General features: G+C 52.8%; 1 protein-coding gene across 3 annotated transcripts in view; it reads right to left on the bottom strand.

Moving 5' to 3' along the window:
• ERI3 (ERI1 exoribonuclease family member 3) overlaps nucleotides 1-27,788 on the bottom strand; it is a 365,407-nt gene that overhangs the window by 119,288 nt on the left and 218,331 nt on the right. For all 3 annotated transcript variants that reach the window (XM_073544953.1, XM_073544954.1, XM_073544952.1), the window contains one exon: nucleotides 459-558. In XM_073544953.1, the coding sequence (XP_073401054.1) occupies nucleotides 459-558 (100 nt within the window). The remainder of the gene's footprint in view (nucleotides 1-458; nucleotides 559-27,788) is intronic.

Here is a 27,788-nt window from a genome sequence, read left to right as displayed (position 1 = left end):
CAGAGCTGATGGAGCAGAGCTACGAGCAGCCGGCGCCGGACGCTCGGGTTTATGTGCAGCACAAGGGGCGCCCCCAAATCACCTCCAAGGAGCAGCAGGCACATATCGAGGTGACTGTTCACACAATGGTGCACGGGGGGCATACATACACAGGAGGGGTGCTGCGCTCTACGGGGGCGTCCGCTGGCACCTCCAGGGCACTCTCACATACGCTCTATATAAATGGATGCCGGCTCCAAACCCAACCCAAATTTCAATGCAAGTCCTGCCAATAACGCGGGCACAGCGATCCCTCAGAGCGCGCTCTAATTAAATGCTGCTGAGATTTAAATAATTCATCTCCTTAACGTCTATTGATTGCAGAGTTTTGCGGCGAGAGGCAGACAGCAAGAATTAACCCTTTCTCTGGAGAGCAGAGGACACGGCCTCAGAGGGGCACACCGCGCTGCGGCACTCACCTATCCCGCTGTGGGGTCGTCCTATGTGCTGCAGGCTCATGCCCTTATTCATGTCTAGAAGTCCGTTCTTGGGCCAAGTACCGATAGCGAAGCTGTACGCCTGCGGGGAGAGAGAGTCGAGAGTGAGGAGCAAAAAAAAGAGCCAAATGCACAAACCCAGCATCAATGGACAGGCGCCAGATTATCAGAAATTCTGAATTACTGGATGTGGGATCTCGCCTGTACTGGCAGCAGTATACCTAGTCGCGGGTGTTACACAAATAATCAGCACATTATCTCCGCAGCTGAAGCACTATAGAATTATTATATCACCGTTCTGTGCCAGATTAACAGAAGTTCTGGATTATCAAATGCCAGACTGAAGGTATTTCACTAGAAACCACATGTGTAGTACATATGGCAGTGAGTAACAATCAGACCCTCAGGGCTGCGCTATACCACTCTCAGTGTGGCCCCCCAAAGACAGATTCACACAGAATCGTGTCCCCCCAAAATCCACAGAACAGGGAGGTACAAGAACAGGGGGACACAATCCACTCCTATTGAATCTGCGGTGACACGCTGCCTAGCCATGACACCTGTCACACGGCAGGATGAGCTGTTCCAGGGTCTGGGAAAGAAGGGGTAACGATACCAAAACTATAGGTGGTGATTGACTGACAGATGTCAAATCACATCAGCCGGAAGCGTCAGGTCACATCAGCCGGAAGCGTCAGGTCTCATCAGCCGGAAGCGTCAGGTCTCATCAGCCTGAAGCGTCAGGTCTCATCAGCCTGAAGCGTCAGGTCTCATCAGCCTGAAGCGTCAGGTCTCATCAGCCTGAAGCGTCAGGTCTCATCAGCCTGAAGCGTCAGGTCTCATCAGCCTGAAGCGTCAGGTCTCATCAGCCTGAAGCGTCAGGTCACATCAGCCAGAAGGGTCAGGTCACATCAGCAGGAAGCACCAGGTCACATCAGCACGAAGAGTCAGGTCTCATCAGCCGCAAGCGTCAGGTCACATCAGCCGCAAGCGTCAGGTCTCATCAGCCGGAAGCGTCAGGTCTCATCAGCCGGAAGCGTCAGGTCTCATCAGCCGGAAGCGTCAGGTCTCATCAGCCTGAAGCGTCAGGTCTCATCAGCCTGAAGCGTCAGGTCTCATCAGCCTGAAGCGTCAGGTCTCATCAGCCTGAAGCGTCAGGTCACATCAGCCAGAAGGGTCAGGTCACATCAGCAGGAAGCACCAGGTCACATCAGCACGAAGAGTCAGGTCTCATCAGCCGCAAGCATCAGGTCACATCAGCCGCAAGCGTCAGGTCTCATCATCCGGAAGCGTCAGGTCTCATCAGCCGGAAGCGTCAGGTCTCATCAGCCGGAAGCGTCAGGTCTCATCAGCCTGAAGCGTCAGGTCTCATCAGCCTGAAGCGTCAGGTCTCATCAGCCTGAAGCGTCAGGTCTCATCAGCCTGAAGCGTCAGGTCTCATCAGCCTGAAGCGTCAGGTCTCATCAGCCTGAAGCGTCAGGTCACATCAGCCAGAAGGGTCAGGTCACATCAGCAGGAAGCACCAGGTCACATCAGCACGAAGAGTCAGGTCTCATCAGCCGCAAGCGTCAGGTCACATCAGCCGCAAGCGTCAGGTCACATCAGCCGCAAGCGTCAGGTCACATCAGCCGCAAGCGTCAGGTCACATCAGCCGCAAGCGTCAGGTCACATCAACCGCAAGCGTCAGGTCACATCAACCGCAAGCGTCAGGTCACATCAGCCGCAAGCGTCAGGTCACATCAGCCGCAAGCGTCAGGTCACATCAACCGCAAGCGTCAGGTCACATCAGCCGCAAGCGTCAGGTCACATCAGCCGCAAGCGTCAGGTCACATCAGCCGCAAGCGTCAGGTCACATCAACCGCAAGCGTCAGGTCACATCAGCCGCAAGCGTCAGGTGTCATCAGCTGGAAGCATCATGTCACATCATCTGGAAAAATTGGATCACAATAGCTGGAGCTGTCTGGTCACAACTCTCCTCCAAAGAAATGTTACAGTGTAACAGTACAGCCAAGACTCTGCCAGTTACACCCAGCAGCAGCAGAAACCGCTCCCCTCCAGGCTGATGGTTCTCACCTGCACTGACACATTGTAATAAAGGACAATATAAACTAAGAATCTTCCATTACAGTGAAAGCAAAAAGACGCTGAAAATGAAAAAAACAAAATGCCTATAAGGACATGAATGTACAAATGGTGGATGCTGTATGTGCAGCCACCCCCATCATGTGACCCTCTGACACGCCGTACCCTGCAGCGTTGGTGCGATGTGCTGCAGAGATGGGCGGCATGTGACATTACAGCAGTTATCGGACAACAGAACCTCCGCCATTATTCTATCTGACATTTGTGCAGCCATGGCGGCTCCTGTCATTGATCATAATAGAGTCTTCCTGTAAGTATGTCCACGGGGGCCACGAGGACCAGCCGTACACCCTCTCTACCTCATCCATTTTACTTATTCAGCCAAATATCGGAGGACGGGAGCAAATCCAAAAAGATGACAAATAAGTAAGGTGTAGAGATGGGTGGACCGATCCCAACAATCCACAAAGCATAGGGCACTCCGCTGGGGGTCCGGGCTCCACAGACCACCAGAAATTAACAGAAATAAATGCAAATGAGCTGAATGACGTCACACACGGTCACGTATGATTTCATCGCAGTGTACAGCATGCGTGTGGGTGTCAGTGACGACATACTGCCTGTGTGAGGACATCACTGCCCACTGTGGGGCCCCCTGGCACTGAGAGTACTGCTGGCTGCATGGTTACCCCACTATAACTCCCACCCTCCCTTATGTGAGTGCCGGCGATCAGCAGATCACCCTGCGCTGCGCAGAGATGCCCTCAGCAGGGCTGATAAAGCCCATAAACAATCCGCTTCCTCCGCCAGCGCCCGGCGGTTTGCGTTCCCGCTGTCTTCGGCCATAATAAGATACAGTAGTTAATCGCGCTGGAGAGACACCATCTTGGCAGCAGATTTCCCAGTTTAATTTGTAAATCGTTCTCCGGCGGCTCGCAGAGCGATGGCGCACAGGCCCCGCGCAGATTGAAATGTAAATTGCTTGGGAAGAGGCAACGAGGACGGAGCAAGACGACAGGATCTAGCAAGTACGGAGTCAGAAAGGCTGCACGGGCGGACAAGGGTGCCATCATGCATATATGAGGGGCACAATACAGATCACGGGGTCTGCGGGAGACAAGGAGAGCTGGGCAAAAAGAACCAGCTTCATGGTGGTCTGGGGGGCTCATGAAAGGAAAGGACCAAGGAAAAAGCTGGCACTGGGTCGATCCTGCCACAAAGTCCTAATTCATTCACTTACTGATAGAAAGCTTGAATCCGAAAACCAAGGGGCTAAGAGGAGAGGGCTTGGACCCGGCAACAAGGGTCACGGGCCCCGGGGCAATAAGGGTCACGGGCCCTGGGGCAATAAGGGTCACGGGCAACGGGGCAATAAGAGTGGGTCACGGGCCCCGGGGCAATAAGGGTCACGGGCCCAGAGAAAAGAAGGGTCACGGGCCCAGGGAAAAGAAGGGTCACGGGCCCAGGGAAAAGAATGGTCACGGGCCCAGGGAAAAGAAGGGTCACGGGCCCAGGGAAAAGAAGGGTCACGGGCCCCGGGGCAATAAGAGTGGGTCACGGGTCCTGGGGCAATAAGAGTGGGTCACGGGCCCCGAGGCAATAAGGGTGGGTCACGGGCCCCGGGGCAATAAGGGTCACGGGCAATAAGTGTCACGGGCAACGGGGCAATAAGGGTCATGGGCCCCGGGGCAATAAGGGTCACGGGCCCCGGGAAAAGAAGGGTCACGGGCCCCGGGAAAAGAAAGGTCACGGGCCCCGGGAAAAGAAGGGTCACGGGCCCCGGGAAAAGAAGGGTCAGAGCCCACGCACCACCCACCACAGCCATGATACGTTTCTGCTGAATTTTCTCCTCTTTGCTGGTCTACATTTCTATGAGAGTGGGGGTCTGCAGCCCCCAGGGGCTCAATGGTCAGTTACCCCAGAACTTGTGTATAACCTGATCCAGTTGAGGGCTATGGGGATGTAACAGAATAATCCGAAGTCTGAAATCTCCTAATTTCTGAGGAGCGGCATCGGGTAAGAGGCCGGTGGCGTTTAGGGTCATCTCCGCAGCCCCTGGATGCAGACTTCAGTTTCGGATTATGGCTTAGTCACAGCTGCACCTCACGCGATACCTGCCGCACCTTTTTGTCAATTTGCCACATTTTATCCAATGATTTGTTTTCAGACCGGAGTCCGTAAATCTCCCCTTCTTATTACAGATTTGTGCCACTTTCTGGTGGAACAATGTACAAACTTGGGGCCCGATCCATCAAGGTGTTTACACTAGTCTAAATGAATTGGGCCCTGTGCAAGGAAACGTTTCCAGGCTGCTCCTGGGGCAACATGTGGCCGGAGAACATGGCGGCGAAACTGGCAAAAAAATGTGAATGTGGCCAGCGACTCCGACGCTCACGGGCCCCATTGTATGACTATGGATGTGACCCAACCACTGCCACCAGGCGCTGGGACCACGGTGTATGGCGGGTATCTCAGGCTACAATAGTACGGTGTAGAGTGCCGCCATCCTGCGCCAGGAGAGGTGCCATACAGCCTTAAATACGTCGTCGGCTGTTACGCATCACAGGGTCAGGAGTGGCGATACGAGTGGTCCGACCAGAAGACCCCCGGTGACCAGACCCGGTCTGACGATGGCAGAGTGGCCGCGGTAATTCTCCCGCTAATAACGCCACACTTGGCGGCTCTTACTTCCCCGCTAGCACATAATTAAGTGGCGTGTACGTAAGACTTCTCCGCAGCCGCTGCCTCTTCTCAGCCAAACAGGCGGCTCTGCGGATAATTAATAGATAGCAGCGTTAATCCTGCGGGAGATGATCGGCAATTAAAACTCCTAATTAAGTCTGCGCATAATTCACTGGAATTACAGTTTATGTACACAAAGGGGAGCGCGTTCCGTCATGTCGGCCCGCGGATAAATATGTTGTGATGTGTTTATTGTTCGCAAATTTCCCGGTCAGCACCTCGGCCGCGTCAGACGCAGAAACAAACAACCCGGGACCAGAAGCGGAGCGACGGCGCGCAGAGAGGCACCTCCATGGGAGACCGGACAAAAAAACCCGCATCCAGGGAGGCACAGCCCGGGGGCGTCAGGAGTCTCTCAGAGGCACGAGGGTCACCGGGTGGAAGAACCGGGCTCGGAAACAACAAAAGTTTCCCCTAACAAGAAGTTATTGATTTGCCTCTTAAGGAGCCATTAACTCCGGTCTCTGAAGACCAGAAGAAAGCGAAACCAGAAGAAAAGGGCGAGATTAGACTGAGCCTAGAAAAGCAGGGTGTCCTGAAATCAGGCAGGGCACCAGGACAGCCGGTAGGCAGAGCGGCACTTCAGGGGCCTGGGAAAGCTGGGTGACTCCGCATCAGCAAAGCAGTAGCTGGATTTCTCGCTTCAACGTCAGCGCAGGAGACGAGCCGGATCGGCGGCCCCCGGCTGAAGGTCAGGTTGCCACGTTATGAATATTCAGTGTGCGCCTGACGGATCGATCGCTTTTTAATTGTTTTTTTCCTGGGTGTAGGAAGGAAGTGCCGCGAGCATCGATCAGCTCCAGAGGAGACCGCTCACACTGCGAGATAAGAAGAGCTCGGGACCGCGACAGGCCAAGAAGATCGCAGAAAGGAAGATGTCGCCCCTCACGTGACGCAGACGACATGGACCGCGCATCACAGAAACGAACACCGTGCCGAAATCTGACAGCAGGGCCGCAACTAAGGGGCAAGTAAGAGCTCAAATGGCCTCATCTATAGTCATGGAACATTCACCCCTCAAAGTATCACGGCCACCGCGAGCGCGGGACTCGGGGCCTCCACAGTGCTGCCAATTGGTGCTCATAGAAATCACGATCGGTGCAAAAACACCGCAACTAAAGGTGACGGTGCGTCCCCGCCACAAAGATCCAAAACTTTAGATGTTTAACCCTCAGGACCTCAGAAATCTCAGAAAAAAAATACACAAAATTCAGTCATCGGACGAGTCTGGAGGGGAAAGAAAACGCCGGAGACCGATAGTCATCTAAATGCAAATGTGCCGAGATACGAGGAGCGAAATCCTGGAGCAGAAATGTGAAGTCACCAACCAGAAGCTCCCATACCACACTGAACCCCGAAATCATTCAGGAAACATCTGACGCCTGCTGTGCAAATACCACCAACAACCACCAGCAGAACAGTGAGCACAGCTCTGGAGGATAATACAGGATGTAACTCAGGATCAGTAATGTAATGTATGTACACAGTGACTGCACCAGCAGAATAGTGAGTGCAGCTCTGGAGTATAATTCAGGATGTAACTCAGGATCAGTAATGTATGTACACAGTGACTGCACCAGCAGAATAGTGAGTGCAGCTCTGGAGTATAATACAGGATGTAACTCAGGATCAGTAATGTATGTATGTACACAGTGACTGCACCAGCAGAATAGTGAGTGCAGCTCTGGGGTATAATACAGGATGTAACTCAGGATCAGTAATGTATGTATGTACACAGTGACTGCACCAGCAGAATAGTGAGTGCAGCTCTGGAGGATAATACAGGATGTAACTCAGGATCAGTAATGTAATGTATGTACACAGTGACTGCACCAGCAGAATAGTGAGTGCAGCTCTGGAGTATAATTCAGGATGTAACTCAGGATCAGTAATGTATGTACACAGTGACTGCACCAGCAGAATAGTGAGTGCAGCTCTGGAGTATAATACAGGATGTAACTCAGGATCAGTAATGTATGTATGTACACAGTGACTGCACCAGCAGAATAGTGAGTGCAGCTCTGGAGTATAATACAGGATATAACTCAGGATCAGTAATGTAATGTATGTGCACAGTGACTGCACCAGCAGAATAGTGAGTGCAGCTCTGGAGGATAATACAGGATGTAACTCAGGATCAGTAATGTAATGTATGTACACAGTGACTGCACCAGCAGAATAGTGAGTGCAGTTCTGGGGTATAATATAGGATGTAACTCAGGATCAGTAATGTAATGTATGTACACAGTGACTGCACCAGCAGAATAGTGAGTGCAGCTCTGGGGTATAATACAGGAAGTAACTCAGGATCAGTAATGTAATATATGTATGTACACAGTGACTGCACCAGCAGAATAGTGAGTGCAGCTCTGGGGTATAATACAGGATGTAAATCAGGATCAGTAATGTAATGTATGTGCACAGTGACTGCACCAGCAGAATAGTGAGGGCAGCTCTGGGGTATAATACAGGATGTAAATCAGGATCAGTAATGTAATGTATGTACACAGTGACTGCACCAGCAGAATAGTGAGTGCAGTTCTGGGGTATAATATAGGATGTAACTCAGGATCAGTAATGTATGTACACAGTGACTGCACCAGCAGAATAGTGAGTGCAGCTCAGGAGTATAATACAGGATGTAACTCAGGATCAGTAATGTATGTATGTACACAGTGACTGCACCAGCAGAATAGTGAGTGCAGCTCTGGAGTATAATACAGGATATAACTCAGGATCAGTAATGTAATGTATGTGCACAGTGACTGCACCAGCAGAATAGTGAGTGCAGCTCTGGAGGATAATACAGGATGTAACTCAGGATCAGTAATGTAATGTATGTACACAGTGACTGCACCAGCAGAATAGTGAGTGCAGTTCTGGGGTATAATATAGGATGTAACTCAGGATCAGTAATGTAATGTATGTACACAGTGACTGCACCAGCAGAATAGTGAGTGCAGCTCTGGGGTATAATACAGGAAGTAACTCAGGATCAGTAATGTAATATATGTATGTACACAGTGACTGCACCAGCAGAATAGTGAGTGCAGCTCTGGGGTATAATACAGGATGTAAATCAGGATCAGTAATGTAATGTATGTGCACAGTGACTGCACCAGCAGAATAGTGAGGGCAGCTCTGGGGTATAATACAGGATGTAAATCAGGATCAGTAATGTAATGTATGTACACAGTGACTGCACCAGCAGAATAGTGAGTGCAGTTCTGGGGTATAATATAGGATGTAACTCAGGATCAGTAATGTAATGTATGTACACAGTGACTGCACCAGCAGAATAGTGAGTGCAGCTCTGGAGTATAGAACAGGATCAGTAAAGTATGTACACAGTGACTGCATCGGTCTCATTGTACATCTGACCTTTTATTAGTGAAACAGGAGTCCCTGTATGAGATCGGTTGGATGCATTTAGAGGACTGGTGTGGAGCAGGGAGTTGTGGGAGCACGCAGGTACTGTAGATAATTTGTGTCCCTGATGTAGAATATCCCTGTGATTACCGCCATCTGTTGCTGGTGGCTATGGTGCTTTCTTGTCCTTCTCACTAAACTTGTGACAGTGTGGAGCCGCCCGCTGATTGCTGCTCTGCTATGAAACATCTCCTCCTCCCAAAAACATAAGTCACAAAAAGCAGAAGGGGAAATGGCAACAAGAAATGGTCCGAAATTCCATTTATCAGGACAAATAATGAAATAACAATCTGCGCCCATCAGCCCTAAGAGCGGAGCCGTGATTTAAGGTTCCAGTAGCGGGGACGCGGGATAATGGGTGTTTACTCATGCAAAGAAAAAAATCTGTGAGTGATGTCGGGGGAGAAGATTGCCGTAACTAGTGAAGAATAACACGGCCGCTTCTCTGTCAAATCACAGAGGAATTTCAGTAATAGATTCTGGGGCTGACGCGCCATTCGATTGGAAGGTGATCCTCTTTATCCCATCACATCAAATATTAAACGCCGGTATTAGCGCCGGCACCTTCGCGGCTTATTCCGCCGGCTTTATTTTATTCATCCTGTAATGGTTTCAGCCATTCTGATATTTTCAATGTTATCTAAACAGGCGCTAATACAGCAGGTCGCTTATCGCAGGGCGGGGGCGCCGTCCCTCCTCCGTCACATTATCTTCTACCATTTGTTTCGCCGCTTCTCTCTGGGTCTGAACACGGCTCAGAGGGAAGATGGAGGGCGGCGGACTAGAGCCCGGACGTGTTTGACGGATGCCTTTCAATAGGGGCAGTGTAGCTTGTCAGAGCCTGAGTGGGAGATGAATGGCGGCATCTATTCAGGCTGCCGCCGGATGTCACGCAATACGGTTTAATATCCCCAGATAGAGCGGCAGAACCATTGCAATCCTGACAGCGGAGCCATCGCTTCCATCCTCGCCCCCCGCGCCACATACCAAGCGGAGTACACTTACAGAACATCGACACCATGAAAATGACCGTCCTCTTAGAAAAACATGGCTCACTACATGTACGGACGTAGGAGCATCCCGAAGTAATGGACGTGCTGGACCCTAGTCCATACAGCCCCCTGCAAGGTGTCCCCAGTCCACGCAGACCCCCTGCAAGGTGTCCCCAGTCCACACAGCCCCCTGCAAGGTGTCCCCAGACCACGAAGACCCCCTGCAAGGTGTCCCCAGTCCATACAGCCCCCTGCAAGGTGTCCCCAGTCCACGCAGACCCCCTGCAAGGTGTCCCCAGTCCACACAGCCCCCTGCAAGGTGTCCCCAGTCCACACAGCCCCCTGCAAGGTGTGTCCCCAGTCCACACAGCCCCCTGCAAGGTGTCCCCAGTCCATACAGCCCCCTGCAAGGTGTCCCCAGTCCACACAGCCCCCTGCAAGGTGTCCCCAGTCCACACAGCCCCCTGCAAGGTGTGTCCCCAGTCCACGCAGACCCCCTGCAAGGTGTCCCCAGTCCACACAGCCCCCTGCAAGGTGTCCCCAGTCCACGCAGACACCCTGCAAGGTGTGTCCCCAGTCCACACAGCCCCCTGCAAGGTGTCCCCAGTCCATACAGCCCCCTGCAAGGTGTCCCCAGTCCACACAGCCCCCTGCAAGGTGTGTCCCCAGTCCACGCAGACCCCCTGCAAGGTGTGTCCCCAGTCCACGCAGGCCCCCTGCAAGGTGTGTCCCCAATCTACGCAGACCCCCTGCAAGGTGTCCCCAGTCCACACAGCCCCCTGCAAGGTGTGTCCCCAGTCCACGCAGACCCCCTGCAAGGTGTGTCCCCAGTCCACGCAGACCCCCTGCAAGGTGTGTCCCCAGTCCACGCAGACCCCCTGCAAGGTGTGTCCCCAGTCCACACAGCCCCCTGCAAGGTGTGTCCCCAGTCCACGCAGACCCCCTGCAAGGTGTGTCCCCAGTCCACGCAGACCCCCTGCAAGGTGTGTCCCCAGTCCACGCAGACCCCCTGCAAGGTGTGTCCCCAGTCCACGCAGACCCCCTGCAAGGAGTGTCCTCAGTCCACGCAGACCCCCTGCAAGGTGTGTCCCCAGTCCACGCAGACCCCCTGCAAGGTGAGTCCCCAGTCCACGCAGACCCCCTGCAAGGTGTGTCCCCAGTCCACGCAGACCCCCTGCAAGGTGAGTCCCCAGTCCACGCAGGCCCCCTGCAAGGTGTGTCCCCAGTCCACGCAGGCCCCCTGCAAGGTGAGTCCCCAGTCCACGCAGACCCCCTGCAAGGTGTGTCCCCAGTCCACGCAGACCCCCTGCAAGGTGTGTCCCCAGTCCACGCAGACCCCCTGCAAGGAGTGTCCCCAGTCCACGCAGACCCCCTGCAAGGTGTGTCCCCAGTCCACGCAGACCCCCTGCAAGGTGAGTCCCCAGTCCACGCAGACCCCCTGCAAGGTGTGTCCCCAGTCCACGCAGACCCCCTGCAAGGTGAGTCCCCAGTCCACGCAGGCCCCCTGCAAGGTGTGTCCCCAGTCCACGCAGGCCCCCTGCAAGGTGAGTCCCCAGTCCACGCAGGCCCCCTGCAAGGTGTATCCCCAATCTACGCAGACCCCCTGCAAGGTGTCCATGGTACATACAAAAAGACCTCACAGGATCGGCCCTATGGATGGTAGCGGTGCAAATTATAATCCACTCACAGGACAGACTCAGGCAGAAACCCATCCAGAGCTGCACAGAGTACAATGTGCAAAAAAAACTTTTTGACTTGATATTAAGCTGCAAATAATGAATCAAACATCTGGATTGTAAGAAAACCGCCCACAATGGTGAACTGGGAAAAACCAGTAGTGTTCAAAAGAGGCGCAACTTGAAAGAAGAGATTGGCACAAAACAGAAGGAATAAAAGCCAAAAACAGGAAAAGGAAGAAAATAGCCAGAAAAGCCATAATGCCCCGTGGCACAGCTTCATTCAATGGAAGTAAGCAGTGATGGTTTTCGTTTGCGTCCAGTGAGCAGAGATCTTGGGATGGCGAGAGTTGTAGAACTTTTTACAATGATCTGAGGGTGGTATGTACATACAGCGGGTGGCGGTCTTATAGGCAGAGTGCAGATGAAAGGCGTTATAACAAGGAAGCTGCTGCATAATACCATACTCCAGCCTCCGTGCCTCCCGCTCCCTGCTGCAGTCGGGGCGCAGGTGCTTGGACTTCAGGGAGCCGGGCTGCATTGTGCCTCGCGCCTCATTAGTTCTATGGCAGCCATGTGTGGCCGATCTCCCCTTGTTCTTGCCGTCCTTCCCCTCCCCTTGTCTCCGGGAGCTTTACCATTAGCCCCTCTAATATTCGGTCACCCGGCCATTACATCCGAACACTGATCGCCCTGTGAAATTACATTGCTGAGATGGAAGTGTGTATAATCAGGCGGCTCCATGCGCCGTCAGCCCCGCGTGCCTGCCACAGCGGCGGATGGATGGATGTGACGGCGGCTACAAGTGCGCGCTGCACGCGGATTACACATACATTACATGTACTTATCCCGCGCTCCTCACCTCCGACACACTCTCTGTTTGCCAAACATAAATGGCGTCGGGTTCACTCATTTGCTGCTACAATAGTCAGATATTTATTTTCCGAGACTCCAGTAAACCCTGGTGATGTTCTCATATGAGAAGGAGAATAGGCTGGAGAGGAATGGAGGGGAGCCGGGGGGCACAAGGGCCGAGGGGGTAGCTGGACCCCAAGAATGAGCGTCCTCACCATGTAGCTATAGGGGTGTCGTCCGCTACAGACGCATCATCTGCAGGCACAGCATAAAATGTAAACTCCGCACACACACCTGCCCTCATCGCCCACAGGGGAAAACTGCACTGGGTCCAATTACTGTCCCGATTCCCAGCTCTGTAACACGCCATCTGATTTATCAGTGGGTGGCTGCTCCTCAAAGCATTATGCCAGCATTGTAGGTGCAGGAACAACCTTACTCTCACTTCCCAGCATGCATTGCTCCTGGCAGAAATCTCTGGTTCTGACTCCTCAGAGCACAGCACAGATTTTTACTGATCTCCTGTCCAGTCCTTATGTTGCTCGGTCCGTACAAGTCTCGCATGTGATACTCAGTAGCGCAATTACAGCAATTCGACCATAAAGGACCCTCCTTGCAGTCTCCTCTGAACACGATGATGGTATTTTCCTGCCTATTGATGTCTGTGCATCATTTATAGGGCCCATTATCCAAGGTGATTTAGCTTTGTGTTTTCTGAGGTTAGCAACTCTGATGAACTTATCCTCTGCAGCAGAGGTCATTTCTTTCCTTGGACAGTGCTCATGAAAGCTAGTTTCATCATCGCTATTGATGGTTTTCATGACAGTATATTTTCAAGTTTCTATCAACTTTCCGGAGTGACTGTTACTATAATGATGGATTGTGGTTTCTTTTCACTTAGTCGAGTGCTTCTTGCCATGTCCTGGCTTAGAACTGTTGTGGAATAGGATTCAATACTGTAAGAAGCTGCTTTAAGTCTAAATCTACAGAGTGCATGTGAAGAAACCAGATTGTATCTTAAATTCCCAGACAACCATGTTTTTGCAAACCAAAAAGTTTTATTTATTTTTTTTTTTTTTCAAAATTCAATTTTTATTGAAAGGTTCAATTTTAAATTACAAAAATACAAAACAAAAAAAAAAAAAAAATAACTAGGACAATATTAGCATCCATATATCATAGAATATAAGGATAATGTCCAATAAAACATCAAGTTATAGGAAGAAAAAGGAGGGAAGGAAACATTTTAAGCCATCAGTACTACAATTATGAAGTCACTAAGGTCCAATGGAAACCATAGACAGTGCAGCCAGGCACGAACCAGCGCGGAGCACAATCCAGACAGAGAAGACGCAGCGGGGAAAAGGGAGGGTCACATCAGTCTGATGGAAGACTGACGAAGAATTGACTTTTTATCTGTATATTGGCTTGTGGATTTAAGTGTTTATATCTGGTAGGTCAAGAAGACACACTTGCATACCATTTAACATACTGAGTAAAGGGCCTGTCACACTAAGCGATATCGCTAGCAATAGCGCTATAACGTCACTGGTTATTGAGACGTTATAGCGATATCGCTGTGTCTGATACTTACCTGCGGCCGCTCCCCCGCTGGTTATCACTGATCGCCCGAGATCGTCCTGGACCGTTTCTCGTCGTCAGCTTCCTGCTGTGGAGACGAGCGACGCGTGGAGCTGGGCGGGAAGACGTCAGGATCGCCTAGTGTGACAGGTAAGTAGCGACCCCCGACCCCTGCGATGTCGCTGGTGAGATCTGCCTGTGTAGCAGCTCACTAGCGACCACTTAGCGATGCCCCAGAGATCCTGACCGCGTCATATCGCTGGTGCATCGCTAAGTGTGACAGTACCTTTAGTCTGTAATAGTGATTTGTACATAGTGTATGTTTATCTTTGTTTATTGTGTGATGATATGCTAATTGTGTATTGTATTCTATAACCAGTTTATTGACTTCGAAGGTAGATAGGGAAAGGTTGTGAGGGGGGACTGAAGGACACCGGGTAAATCTAAAGGGGGCTTCACACATAGCGATATCGCTAGCAATATCACTAAAGCGTCACCGATTTTGTGACGCAGCAGCGATATGTGTGATACTTACCTCCGACCGCCCCCCCCCCACCCCCACCCCCGCTGGTTATCGCTGATCGCGCGAGATCGTCCTGGACCGTTTCTCGACGGCCGCTTCCTGTTGGTCTTCCTGCTGGCGCCGACGAGCGACGCGTGGACGCGGTCATATCGTGGTCAGGATCGCTGGTGCATCGCTAAATGTGACGGGACCCTAAGAATAGATCACCTGTCTCGGGTATAAAAGAGACTTCTTTTCTTGTGGTTGGGGTCAGTCTTCAGGATCTCAGCTCAGGGTACATCGGACTCGGATGAAAGAACCCACTGACCCCGTTTCTCCACAGCGCACTTTACTGGTTAAACAAGAAAAACAATTTCTAAAGTGTCTCCAAACATTTGACCAGTACTGCATGAATGGTGGCCCCCGTAAATATGATGGTGGCCCCCTGCATATGATGGAGGTCTCCTACAGATAAATATTCAGCTGCCTGCTGACCCTTTATACACAATACCGCTGTTCGGGATCATGGGGCCCCTCAATACAATTGCTAATTAACTTTGACTAATGGTGATTGAATGTTACCGCTCACACAGCACAACAATCCTGCAGGGACGTGGACTGCGGCCTCCCCACATGGCGCCACCAAGCGCATTTAGAGGCCGCACTGCAGTGGCACCTTGAGTGGATGTGGGTCTACATATTAACCACACAGCCGTGAGATCTCCATTATATCTACACAGCCCAGTGACACAATCTCTTATGCCCCGTCAGATTTTACCAACTCCTGCCTAGCTGGCACAGGCTGCCATCCTCCTTAGGCTATGTTCACACGTTGCGGATTCCGCTGCGGTTTTTTCCGCGCGGAAACGCAGGTAAAACCGCAGGTAAAGTGACCTGCGGTTTTCCTGTGTTTTGGTCTGCGGCTTTGCCCTGCGGTTTCACACCTCTACTATGGTAGAGGTATGAAACCGCTGCGGAAACCGCACAAACAATTGACATGCTGCGGTTTGTAAACCGCAGCAAAACCGCGCGGAAAAAACCGCACCGTCAGCACAGCGTTTTTGAAACCCCATAGGGTTTCATTGTACTGTACTTGGTCAGCGGAACTGCTGCGTTTCCGCAGCGGCAAAACCGCTGTGGAAACGCAGCAGAAACCGCACCGTGTGCACATAGCCTTAGGGTTAATGATTAAGGGGCACCCCACACTTTGCCATGGAATGTATTAGGGATTCTAATCATTTCGGGAAGGTTTTGGGGTCGCCGCTCAGTTCCGACTGTCTAGCGCCGCAGAAAAGTCTCATTTTTACTGTGGAATAATCCCGCAGTCGGGATCTGTCATCGTTACGCAGATTCTTTATCTATACTTTGTGTCATCGCCATTGCAGGGATTTCTGATCTCAGGACTAGTTGAGCTTTGGAAGGACAAAGTCAAAAGAAGCTGGAGCCGGCGAAGAGGGAGAATTGGAATTATTGGCCGCCGCGCAGTGTAAACAGGCGAGGTGGTGTGTGATTAATCTGGGGCCCAGCAATAAATCCGCAGCCTCCAAGGTATTGATCCGCAGGCACAAAGCATTTATCAGGTCTTCACTGGAAACTAAGGATCAAAGTCAAGTTAACCTGCCGCTGGTTAAGCTGCTGCCTCATGTCGCTACGACGTTTAGCGGCTCGGACGAGTCCTGTGACAAGAAAGAAAAGAGCAAAACATGCAACAAGCTGAGAAGACGGCTGAGCATTGCGGCCTATCGCTCCACCATGGCGAGAGCACAGCTGATACAAGGTAACACTCGCAACATGTTGCAGCTCCGCTATAACACGTATCCACACGCCTGCAGAGATTTCCGGGACGGTTTGAGCCGCTCGTCGGTCGTATTTAGCCACTTATCACGTGAGTCGGCTGTCACCTTGTAAGTGGGAAATTCATGAAGACATTTTCATATAAATCTGGGGTTTTGTTGGCAATAAAAATGCCACTTCTGTGATCTGAGCGCGTGGATTGTGCCCCCTCGTGTAGGTGCCGCGATAATGAGCAGCCTTATGACAGCGCATTAAACACAATCAAATCCAGAAATTCTCTCCATAAAGAAACATTGTAAGTGTCAGCACAGGAGCGCGGGTGGCGGGCAGGTGGAGCGACGCTCAGTGCAGCCTCCGCAGATGTACGACCCTGTCCCGCTATGTAACGGCTGGGCTTCCCCACGTTGCCCCCGCAGCAGCAGCAGGGGGGATTCTGTGCCCGGAGCCATAACGAGGTCCCCGGGCGGAGGGATGGGGGCTCTGGCATCCAGCTGACGGCAGATAAAAGCAGCTCGCCGCTTTCTTTATTTTTATTGCAATTTTCCCTCCTGACGATTATTTTTCGATGTCGCGGATCTCCCCTGAGGTGACGGTGATTGAATGAAACCTGACCCCCGGCTGCAATAAGTGTATTTCAATTACACGTGTCAGCGGGTAACGATATAATGATATATCATGTGATATGAAATCCATACTAATCGGATCAGGGGCTTTTTTTAATAGTGCACTAACTGCATTATCACATCCAAACAATTATCTGCAAGGGGCGACGAGCCGCAGGATTAGGGACCGAGCGGCCTCCAAAACCTCAGACTGCGCCCAGGACCAGGCCGGCCGATCAATAACCCAGGAGCGCGGCGTGCCTGATGCCAGAGAAAGACCCCGACGCCCCCGCTGCCCCGTATTCACCACCACCAATGATTAATGCCGACTCTGCTACATTATGTACCGCCATTACTGCATTGTACCACCATGCGCCATCACTACCATGTGACAGAGCAGCCGGTGGTGCGGAGCTCCTGATACCAGCACGGTCCTGTAATAGGAGTCACCTGTGTATATCCGCCCCCGCCATGACAGAGCAGCCGGTGGTGCGGAGCTCCTGATACCAGCACAGTCCTGTAATAGGAGTCACCGGTGTATATCCACCCACGCCATGACAGAGCAGACAGTGGTGCGGAGCTCCTGATACCAGCACGGTCCTGTAATAGGAGTCACCGGTGTATATCCACCCCCGCCATGACAGAGCGGACAGTGGTGCGGAGCTCCTGATACCATCACGGTCCTGTAATAGGAGTCACCAGTGTATATCCGCTCCCGCCATGACAGAGCGGCTGGTGGTGCAGAGCTCCTGATACCAGCACGGTCCTGTAATAGGAGTCACTGGTGTATATCCGCTCCCGCCATGACAGAGCGGACAGTGGTGCGGAGCTCCTGATACCAGCACGGTGCTGTAATAGGAGTCACCGGTGTATATCCACCCCTGCCATGACAGAGCGGACAGTGGTGCGGAGCTCCTGATACCAGCACGGTCCTGTAATAGGAGTCACCGGTGTATATCCGCTCCCGCCATGACAGAGCGGACAGTGGTGCGGAGCTCCTGATACCAGCACGGTCCTGTAATAGCAGTCACCGGTGTATATCCGCTCCCGCCATGACAGAGCGGACAGTGGTGCGGAGCTCCTGATACCAGCACGGTCCTGTAATAGGAGTCACCTGTGTATATCCGCCCACGCCATGACAGAGCAGCCGGTGGTGCGGAGCTCCTGATACCAGCACAGTCCTGTAATAGGAGTCACCGGTGTATATCCGCCCACGCCATGACAGAGCAGACAGTGGTGCGGAGCTCCTGATACCAGCACGGTCCTGTAATAGGAGTCACCGGTGTATATCCACCCCCGCCATGACAGAGCGGACAGTGGTGCGGAGCTCCTGATACCATCACGGTCCTGTAATAGGAGTCACCAGTGTATATCCGCTCCCGCCATGACAGAGCGACTGGTGGTGCAGAGCTCCTGATACCAGCACGGTCCTGTAATAGGAGTCACTGGTGTATATCCACTCCCGCCATGACAGAGCGGACAGTGGTGTGGAGCTCCTGCTACCAGCACGGTGCTGTAATAGGAGTCACCGGTGTATATCCGCTCCCGCCATGACAGAGCGGACAGTGGTGCGGAGCTCCTGATACCAGCACGGTCCTGTAATAGGAGTCACCGGTGTATATCCGCCCACGCCATGACAGAGCGGACAGTGGTGCGGAGCTCCTGATACCATCACGGTCCTGTAATAGGAGTCACCAGTGTATATCCGCTCCCGCCATGACAGAGCGACTGGTGGTGCAGAGCTCCTGATACCAGCACGGTCCTGTAATAGGAGTCACTGGTGTATATCCACTCCCGCCATGACAGAGCGGACAGTGGTGTGGAGCTCCTGATACCAGCACGGTGCTGTAATAGGAGTCACCGGTGTATATCCGCTCCCGCCATGACAGAGCGGACAGTGGTGCGGAGCTCCTGATACCAGCACGGTCCTGTAATAGGAGTCACCGGTGTATATCCGCTCCCGCCATGACAGAGCGGACAGTGGTGCGGAGCTCCTGATACCAGCACGGTCCTGTAATAGGAGTCACCTGTGTATATCCGCCCACGCCATGACAGAGCAGCCGGTGGTGCGGAGCTCCTGATACCAGCACAGTCCTGTAATAGGAGTCACCGGTGTATATCCGCCCACGCCATGACAGAGCAGACAGTGGTGCGGAGCTCCTGATACCAGCACGGTCCTGTAATAGGAGTCACCGGTGTATATCCACCCCCGCCATGACAGAGCGGACAGTGGTGCGGAGCTCCTGATACCATCACGGTCCTGTAATAGGAGTCACCAGTGTATATCCGCCCCCGCCATGACAGAGCGGCTGGTGGTGCAGAGCTCCTGATACCAGCACGGTCCTGTAATAGGAGTCACTGGTGTATATCCGCTCCCGCCATGACAGAGCGGACAGTGGTGCGGAGCTCCTGATACCAGCACGGTCCTGTAATAGGAGTCACCGGTGTATATCCGCTCCCGCCATGACAGAGCGGACAGTGGTGCGGAGCTCCTGATACCAGCACGGTCCTGTAATAGGAGTCACCGGTGTATATCCGCTCCCGCCATGACAGAGCGGACAGTGGTGCGGAGCTCCTGATACCAGCACAGTCCTGTAATAGGAGTCACCGGTGTATATCCACCCCCGCCATGACAGAGCGGACAGTGGTGCGGAGCTCCTGATACCATCACGGTCCTGTAATAGGAGTCACCAGTGTATATCCGCCCCCGCCATGACAGAGCGGCTGGTGGTGCAGAGCTCCTGATACCAGCACGGTCCTGTAATAGGAGTCACTGGTGTATATCCGCTCCCGCCATGACAGAGCGGACAGTGGTGCGGAGCTCCTGATACCAGCACGGTGCTGTAATAGGAGTCACCGGTGTATATCCGCTCCCGCCATGACAGAGCGGACAGTGGTGCGGAGCTCCTGATACCAGCACGGTCCTGTAATAGGAGTCACCGGTGTATATCCGCTCCCGCCATGACAGAGCGGACAGTGGTGCGGAGCTCCTGATACCAGCACGGTCCTGTAATAGGAGTCACCGGTGTATATCCGCCCACGCCATGACAGAGCGGACAGTGGTGCGGAGCTCCTGATACCAGCACGGTCCTGTAATAGGAGTCACCGGTGTATATCCGCCCCCGCCATGACAGAGTGGACAGTGGTGCTGAGCCCCCGATACCAGCACGGTCCTGTAATAGGAGTCACCGGTGTATATCCGCTCCCGCCATGACAGAGCAGACAGTGGTGCGGAGCTCCTGATACCAGCACGGTCCTGTAATAGGAGTCACCGGTGTATATCCGCCCACGCCATGACAGAGCGGACAGTGGTGCGGAGCTCCTGATACCAGCACGGTCCTGTAATAGGAGTCACCGGTGTATATCCGCCCCCGCCATGACAGAGTGGACAGTGGTGCTGAGCCCCCGATACCAGCACGGTCCTGTAATAGGAGTCACCGGTGTATATCCGCTCCCGCCATGACAGAGCGGACAGTGGTGCGGAGCTCCTGATACCAGCACGGTCCTGTAATAGGAGTCACCGGTGTATATCCGCCCCCGCCATGACAGAGTGGACAGTGGTGCTGAGCCCCCGATACCAGCACGGTCCTGTAATAGGAGTCACCGGTGTATATCCGCTCCCGCCATGACAGAGCAGACAGTGGTGCGGAGCTCCTGATACCAGCACGGTCCTGTAATAGGAGTCACCGGTGTATATCCGCCCCCGCCATGACAGAGTGGACAGTGGTGCTGAGCCCCCGATACCAGCACGGTCCTGTAATAGGAGTCACCGGTGTATATCCGCCCCCGCCATGACAGAGTGGACAGTGGTGCTGAGCCCCCGATACCAGCACGGTCCTGTAATAGGAGTCACCGGTGTATATCCGCCCACGCCATGACAGAGCAGACAGTGGTGCGGAGCTCCTGATACCAGCACGGTCCTGTAATAGGAGTCACCGGTGTATATCCGCTCCCGCCATGACAGAGCGGACAGTGGTGCGGAGCTCCTGATACCAGCACGGTCCTGTAATAGGAGTCACCGGTGTATATCCGCTCCCGCCATGACAGAGCGGACAGTGGTGCGGAGCTCCTGATACCAGCACAGTCCTGTAATAGGAGTCACCGGTGTATATCCACCCCCGCCATGACAGAGCAGCCGGTGGTGCGGAGCTCCTGATACCAGCACAGTCCTGCAATAGGAGTCACCGGTGTATATCCACCCCCGCCATGACAGAGCGGACAGTGGTGCGGAGCTCCTGATACCAGCACGGTCCTGTAATAGGAGTCACCGGTGTATATCCGCTCCCGCCATGACAGAGCGGACAGTGGTGCGGAGCTCCTGATACCAGCACGGTCCTGTAATAGGAGTCACCGGTGTATATCCTCCCACGCCATGACAGAGCGGACAGTGGTGCGGAGCTCCTGATACCAGCACGGTCCTGTAATAGGAGTCACCGGTGTATATCCGCCCCCGCCATGACAGAGTGGACAGTAGTGCTGAGCCCCCGATACCAGCACGGTCCTGTAATAGGAGTCACCGGTGTATATCCGCTCCCGCCATGACAGAGAGGACAGTGGTTCGGAGCTCCTGATACCAGCACGGTCCTGTAATAGGAGTCACCGGTGTATATCCGCCCACGCCATGACAGAGCGGACAGTGGTGCGGAGCTCCTGATACCAGCACGGTCCTGTAATAGGAGTCACCGGTGTATATCCGCCCCCGCCATGACAGAGTGGACAGTGGTGCTGAGCCCCCGATACCAGCACGGTCCTGTAATAGGAGCCACCGGTGTATATCCGCCCCCGCCATGACAGAGTGGACAGTGGTGCTGAGCCACTGATACCAGCACGGTCCTGTAATAGGAGTCACCGTTGTATAACATCTGCCCCCGCCATGACAGAGTGAACAGTGGAGCGGAGCTCCTGATACCAGCACGGTCTTGTAATAGGAGCCACCAGGTAACAAGTCCATCCATGACATTTCTTCCTTCTGAATATTCCCCCCATTACTTGTGAGTGATATAGAGAAGTGGAAGGATACGCAGCAACTCAGTCATGGGGAGACCTTGTAACGTTAGAGTGAGGGGCCGAGTACTGAGGAGTAGAAATGTCTCCACCACTCTGCTGACCATGTCCAGACCTCCTCTGGTATTACCACTGCGCCCCTGTCGTGAGCTCCATAGCCGAGCAGCTGCATGCGGCCGTACATCACCAAGCACAATGCCGAGCGTCGGCTGGAGTGGTGTAAAACCGCCGCAACTGGACTCTGGAGGAGACGTGTTCTGTGCAGTGACGGATCGCTCTTCTCTATCTGCGTCTGATGGAGGAGTCTGGGTTTGGCGATTCCCGGAGGACGTTACCCCCTGACTGCATTGTGCCCCCTGTACAGATGGTGGAGGAGGATAATGCTATGGGCTGTTATCAGGGGTCGGCCTCCTCGGACCCTCAGCTCCAGTGATGGGAAATCTTCATCTTCAGCACAAGACATTGTAGATTATTGCACTTCGAGGTTTGTGGGAACAGCTTGGGGGAAGACCCTTATCTGCCCCCATGACTGTGCCCCGTGCACAAGCTCCAAACAGACATGGGGTGAACATTAGGGGCCGCAGAGAGCTCGGACCCCCAACCCACCATACAATAAAGCTAGTGAGCCCAGCCTCCCCACATCTTCTGGATGAAAGGTCAAAAATCCCCACAGACACCATGGTTCGCTGTGCTGCAGATTGTCAGTCCAGGTCTGCGGGCAGAACGATCCCATGGTACGTGCCCTGTGTGATCGAGCGCCTGTGATGAGCGCGGCCTTTACTGCATTATAGGAATGGTAAGTTGTCCCTCTGTATCAGCCCCGCGCATCATGTAGGGTGCACGCCGCACACACCTCTGGGGGGGTGTCTTGCTGAGCCTCCATTGTGCTGTTGGGCGTGCGATGTTGGCGTGTGATGAGCTTTGCACGTTCCCTGGGACACAGCGTCGTCACTGCCAGGCTCAGCCATTGTGTCAGGCAATTTCCATGCTAACTGACAACCAGCGCCAGGGTCTCATTACCTGTGGGAGCGCTGCCCGGCCGCGGCGGTCGGGGAAACGTTCCACTGATAACTTCCCCAATTTATTTTGGCTGCGGTGTGAAGGTGAAGCAGTCGGGGAGGATTGGCGCACATTGCAGTCTGTCACATCGCTGTCAGTGGCTGTAGTGTCGTCACATCTGGCAGGATGAAGTCCTCGCTGCTGTCAGGGGCTTTATCACAAGCGCGGACGCCGGCATCGGATCCCTGACGACAGATCAGCCCGCTAGCAATTATGACACCGGTGTCAGGACACAAGATTACAGCGCGACCGACGCAGCCAATCACAGCCGCTATTCCCAGCAATACTTAACCCCTGATCTCCCATGCTGCAACAAAGAACCAACCCCAACCGCTGTCATCAGTGCAAGTGGCCACAGAGCGGACATGTACGTCAGCAGCGGTGCGGCACCATGTGACACAGTAACATGGCGACTTTCCACATGCCAGCGTCCGATGTGTACGTCCGAGGCGGTGCCCGGGGATCTCTGCGCCGGAGGTGCTGTGTCCACTGAGGATCCGCACCACGATTAACCCTTTATAGGTAACACGCTACTTGTGACTGTAGCACGGTCTTATCCCGTGCACGGAACAAAATCCACAAGGAAAGTTCCTAAATTATATGAGCGGTGATCCGGAAACCTCATTCACTTCAAAGGGATGCAGATTGGCCTAAAGCGGATGAGGAATCTGCACCAAAATCCACGTCAGATCCAGCACAGAAAACCAATACGTTTATTTACCGACCATTACAACATTTCTGCTTGCTGTCAATCACTGACACCGTCCCAACCAGATACCTCGCACAGCTGATAGACTTGATACAATTGTACCGAACTATCAGAAACTGGCAAAACTTTTCAAAATACAATAAAAAAAAAACAAAATTTCATACAAAAACTGGAAAAATTCTTTCCATTTCATCCGATCATCTTTTGCAGTGATTATCGCATTCGTGTGTTTACATTTCTAGTCATTATCAAGGTTTCATAAGGTGACGTGATGGACGGACCCCCACGCTCCTTGTTGGGGTCTCCGTACTGTTCACAGGTTTATCGCAGTTTACACTTTTATTTCAATCTTTTTCTCTTTTTTTTTTAATGAATATGGAAAACAATGAGTAAGGATCAATAATGGCAAAATAAGTAATAATTCCTTCTACCAGCGAGATGTAAAGCTTGCGGAGCGGGAACGTATCGGCAGAGGGTCCGGTAAGGTGTGAATAATGCGGTAATAAGTTATTATAAAGGGGGGAAACGCTGTATACAGTGTACACCGACCAGGCCGACCTGCGGAGGACATCCCTTCCACCAGCCGCACTCCATCTGTCGCCGACGTACATGTGAGTGATCGCTAATTCTGTTATAACCAACACTTCACTGAAAAATTAAGAACCTGTTGGTTGCAATCAAGGTGAGAGAAGGTCGCTTCACAAATGTGATCGTACGTCTCAAGGGCCTTATTCCTGCGCGGTGGCAGATGCACGGGTGTAAGAAGACCGGCACCGGGCGCTGTCCTCAGATCGGACCCCAGAAGGCGGAATCCGTTGCGGTAGATGAGCCGCAGCAGCATTTATCAATGTCGGTTTCGCCTTCGCAGGTGGAGGGATCGGCACACGAGAATGAGGCTGTAAATGTGGAGGAGACGAGCGGCACAATAATGAGGACTCTTCATACTCTGGGTGTCTTGGTTTCCCATTAAACCTGCAGCGGTGGTGGAGAGGAGGGGGGATATTTGCGGCTGATGTCCCGGCGTCTTGATCAGGTGAAGCTACCGCGGGACGGCTCCCGGATCTGAGCAGCTCGGCTCGCCCCAGTGGGTAAGAGCCAGCAGCAGCGACAATGTGAGAGTCACTATAGTGTGCTCCCCATTTATCAAACTTGCCCGGCTCGCCAACCGAGCGACTCTTTCTATCATTACACCTCTCAAAATCCGATTCATACCACTAATCCTGCCTTCATTCTCCCAGATTAATAACATCTCTTTCAACCTTCACAGTGTGATAAATAGACAAAGGCAGAACAAAAGGCTCGGCACAAGTGAGAGGAAAGCTGCCGCAACTCCGCCATAATGAAGAGCAAAGGAGGATGAAAGGAGACGACAGGCGAGCCGCTATCATCTCCGCTCCTAATGAAATCCCAGGCAGAGTCTGGAGCAGGACAAGGCTTCAAAGAGCGGCCCAGACAAAAGCGAGGAGAGGGGAAGAAGGAGGCCTGGACGCAGGGCAGGGGGCAGCACAGGGCAAGGGGGCAGCACAGGGCAAGGGGGCAGCAGAGAGTATGGGGGCAGGGCATTGGGTCAGGTAGGGGCATTGGGTCAGGTAGGGGCATTGGGTCAGCTATTGGCATTGGGTTAGCTATGGGCATGGGGACAGGGGGGCAGCGCAGAGCTCACGGAGACCAGGCCCGTGGCAGGTTTGCCAGGATTCCTGGCCGACAAGGGGTTTAGTTACTAAGATGAGCCAGCCATTTACCAGCTATTCAGAGGCTTCAAAGAGTTGCACGACTCAGTGAACAAACACCATAAATGTCTCCATTTACGTCGCTCCACGAGAAAACTTTACTAAGTTCCTGAAAGTCAAACCCCAACTGCAGTGGGGGACAAGTAACTCTGCATGGGCACCGATGACATCAGAGCGCCACCGCGGCGCACGGAACTGACCTCACTGCACAAGCCTCACCTACCAGGAGCCGGGACAGAGAGCACAGCAAGAAAAGAACCGAAAAAACTGCAGCCATCCCCCACCAGAGGAGGCTGACAACAGGGAGTACTAGACTGTACTCACCTGTCATACAGTCTCCTCCCCCAGTAACGGCTGAGAAGAGTAATAGATTGTAGTCTCCTGTCCTACAGTCTCCCCCCCAATCTATTACTCCCCGTTATCAGCCATTACTGGGGGGAGGAGACTGTAGGACAGGAGACTACAATCTATTACTCCCCGTTATCAGCCATTACTGGGGAGGAGACTGTAGGACAGGAGACTACAATCTATTACTCCCCGTTATCAGTCATTACTGGGGGAGGAGACTGTAGGACAGGAGACTACAATCTATTACTCCCTGTTATCAGTCATTACTGGGGGAGGAGACTGTAGGACAGGAGACTACAATCTATTACTCCCTGTTATCACCCATTACTGGGGAGGAGACTGTAGGACAAGAGACTACAATCTATTACTCCCTGTTATCAGTCATTACTGGGGGAGGAGACTGTAGGACAAGAGACTACAATCTATTACTCCCTGTTATCAGCCATTACTGGGGAGGAGACTGTAGGACAGGAGACTACAATCTATTACTCCCCGTTATCAGTCATTACTGGGGGAGGAGACTGTAGGACAGGAGACTACAATCTATTACTCCCTGTTATCAGCCATTACTGGGGGAGGAGACTGTAGGACAGGAGACTACAATCTATTACTCCCTGTTATCAGTCATTACTGGGGGAGGAGACTGTTGGACAGGAGACTACAATCTATTACTCCCTGTTATCAGCCATTACTGGGGGAGGAGACTGTAGGACAGGAGACTACAATCTATTAGTCCCTGTTATCAGTCATTACTGGGGGAGGAGACTGTAGGACAGGAGACTACAATCTATTACTCCCCGTTATCAGCCATTACTGGGGAGGAGACTGTAGGACAGGAGACTACAATCTATTACTCCCTGTTATCAGTCATTACTGGGGGAGGAGACTGTAGGACAAGAGACTACAATCTATTACTCCCTGTTATCAGCCATTACTGGGGAGGAGACTGTAGGACAGGAGACTACAATCTATTACTCCCCGTTATCAGTCATTACTGGGGGAGGAGACTGTAGGACAGGAGACTACAATCTATTACTCCCTGTTATCAGCCATTACTGGGGGAGGAGACTGTAGGACAGGAGACTACAATCTATTACTCCCTGTTATCAGTCATTACTGGGGGAGGAGACTGTTGGACAGGAGACTACAATCTATTACTCCCTGTTATCAGCCATTACTGGGGGAGGAGACTGTAGGACAGGAGACTACAATCTATTAGTCCCTGTTATCAGTCATTACTGGGGGAGGAGACTGTAGGACAGGAGACTACAATCTATTACTCCCCGTTATCAGCCATTACTGGGGAGGAGACTGTAGGACAGGAGACTACAATCTATTACTCCCCGTTATCAGCCATTACTGGGGAGGAGACTGTAGGACAGGAGACTACAATCTATTACTCCCTGTTATCAGTCATTACTGGGGGAGGAGACTGTAGGACAGGAGACTACAATCTATTACTCCCCGTTATCAGCCATTACTGGGGAGGAGACTGTAGGACAGGAGACTACAATCTATTACTCCCTGTTATCAGTCATTACTGGGGGAGGAGACTGTAGGACAGGAGACTACAATCTATTACTCCCTGTTATCAGCCATTACTGGGGGAGGAGACTGTAGGACAAGAGACTACAATCTATTACTCCCTGTTATCAGCCATTACTGGGGAGGAGACTGTAGGACAGGAGACTACAATCTATTACTCCCTGTTATCAGTCATTACTGGGGGAGGAGACTGTAGGACAGGAGACTACAATCTATTACTCCCCGTTATCAGCCATTACTGGGGAGGAGACTGTAGGACAGGAGACTACAATCTATTACTCCCTGTTATCAGCCATTACTGGGGGAGGAGACTGTAGGACAGGAGACTACAATCTATTACTCCCCGTTATCAGCCATTACTGGGGAGGAGACTGTAGGACAGGTGCCCACAATCAGTCACACCCTGCGGAGAGCAGCACCTGTCTTGTGAGCTCCAGGACTTCCAGGAGGAGGCCCAGAGTCTGCCTCTCTTCTCCCCAGGGAGAGGCAGGCTTCCTGGGAGCCAGGCATGGCTTCCCAGGCTTCTGTTCCCCGGTCTGTGCCGGCGGGGGACAGAGAGCAGCAGCAACCGGCCCAGGAGGGCGTGAGGAGATCTGGTCGGATGAGAAAGACCGTACCCACCTACTCCAACCCCGAGACGGCTCATCGTCCGCCCAGAGAGG

Source organism: Dendrobates tinctorius, unplaced genomic scaffold (genome assembly GCF_039654945.1).
Source record: "Dendrobates tinctorius isolate UK_male_01 unplaced genomic scaffold, ASM3965494v1 ptg000138l, whole genome shotgun sequence".
NCBI lineage: Eukaryota > Metazoa > Chordata > Amphibia > Anura > Dendrobatidae > Dendrobates > Dendrobates tinctorius.
The sequence above is the reverse complement of the archived record's forward strand: the minus strand, read 5'-3'. Positions and strand labels throughout refer to the sequence as shown.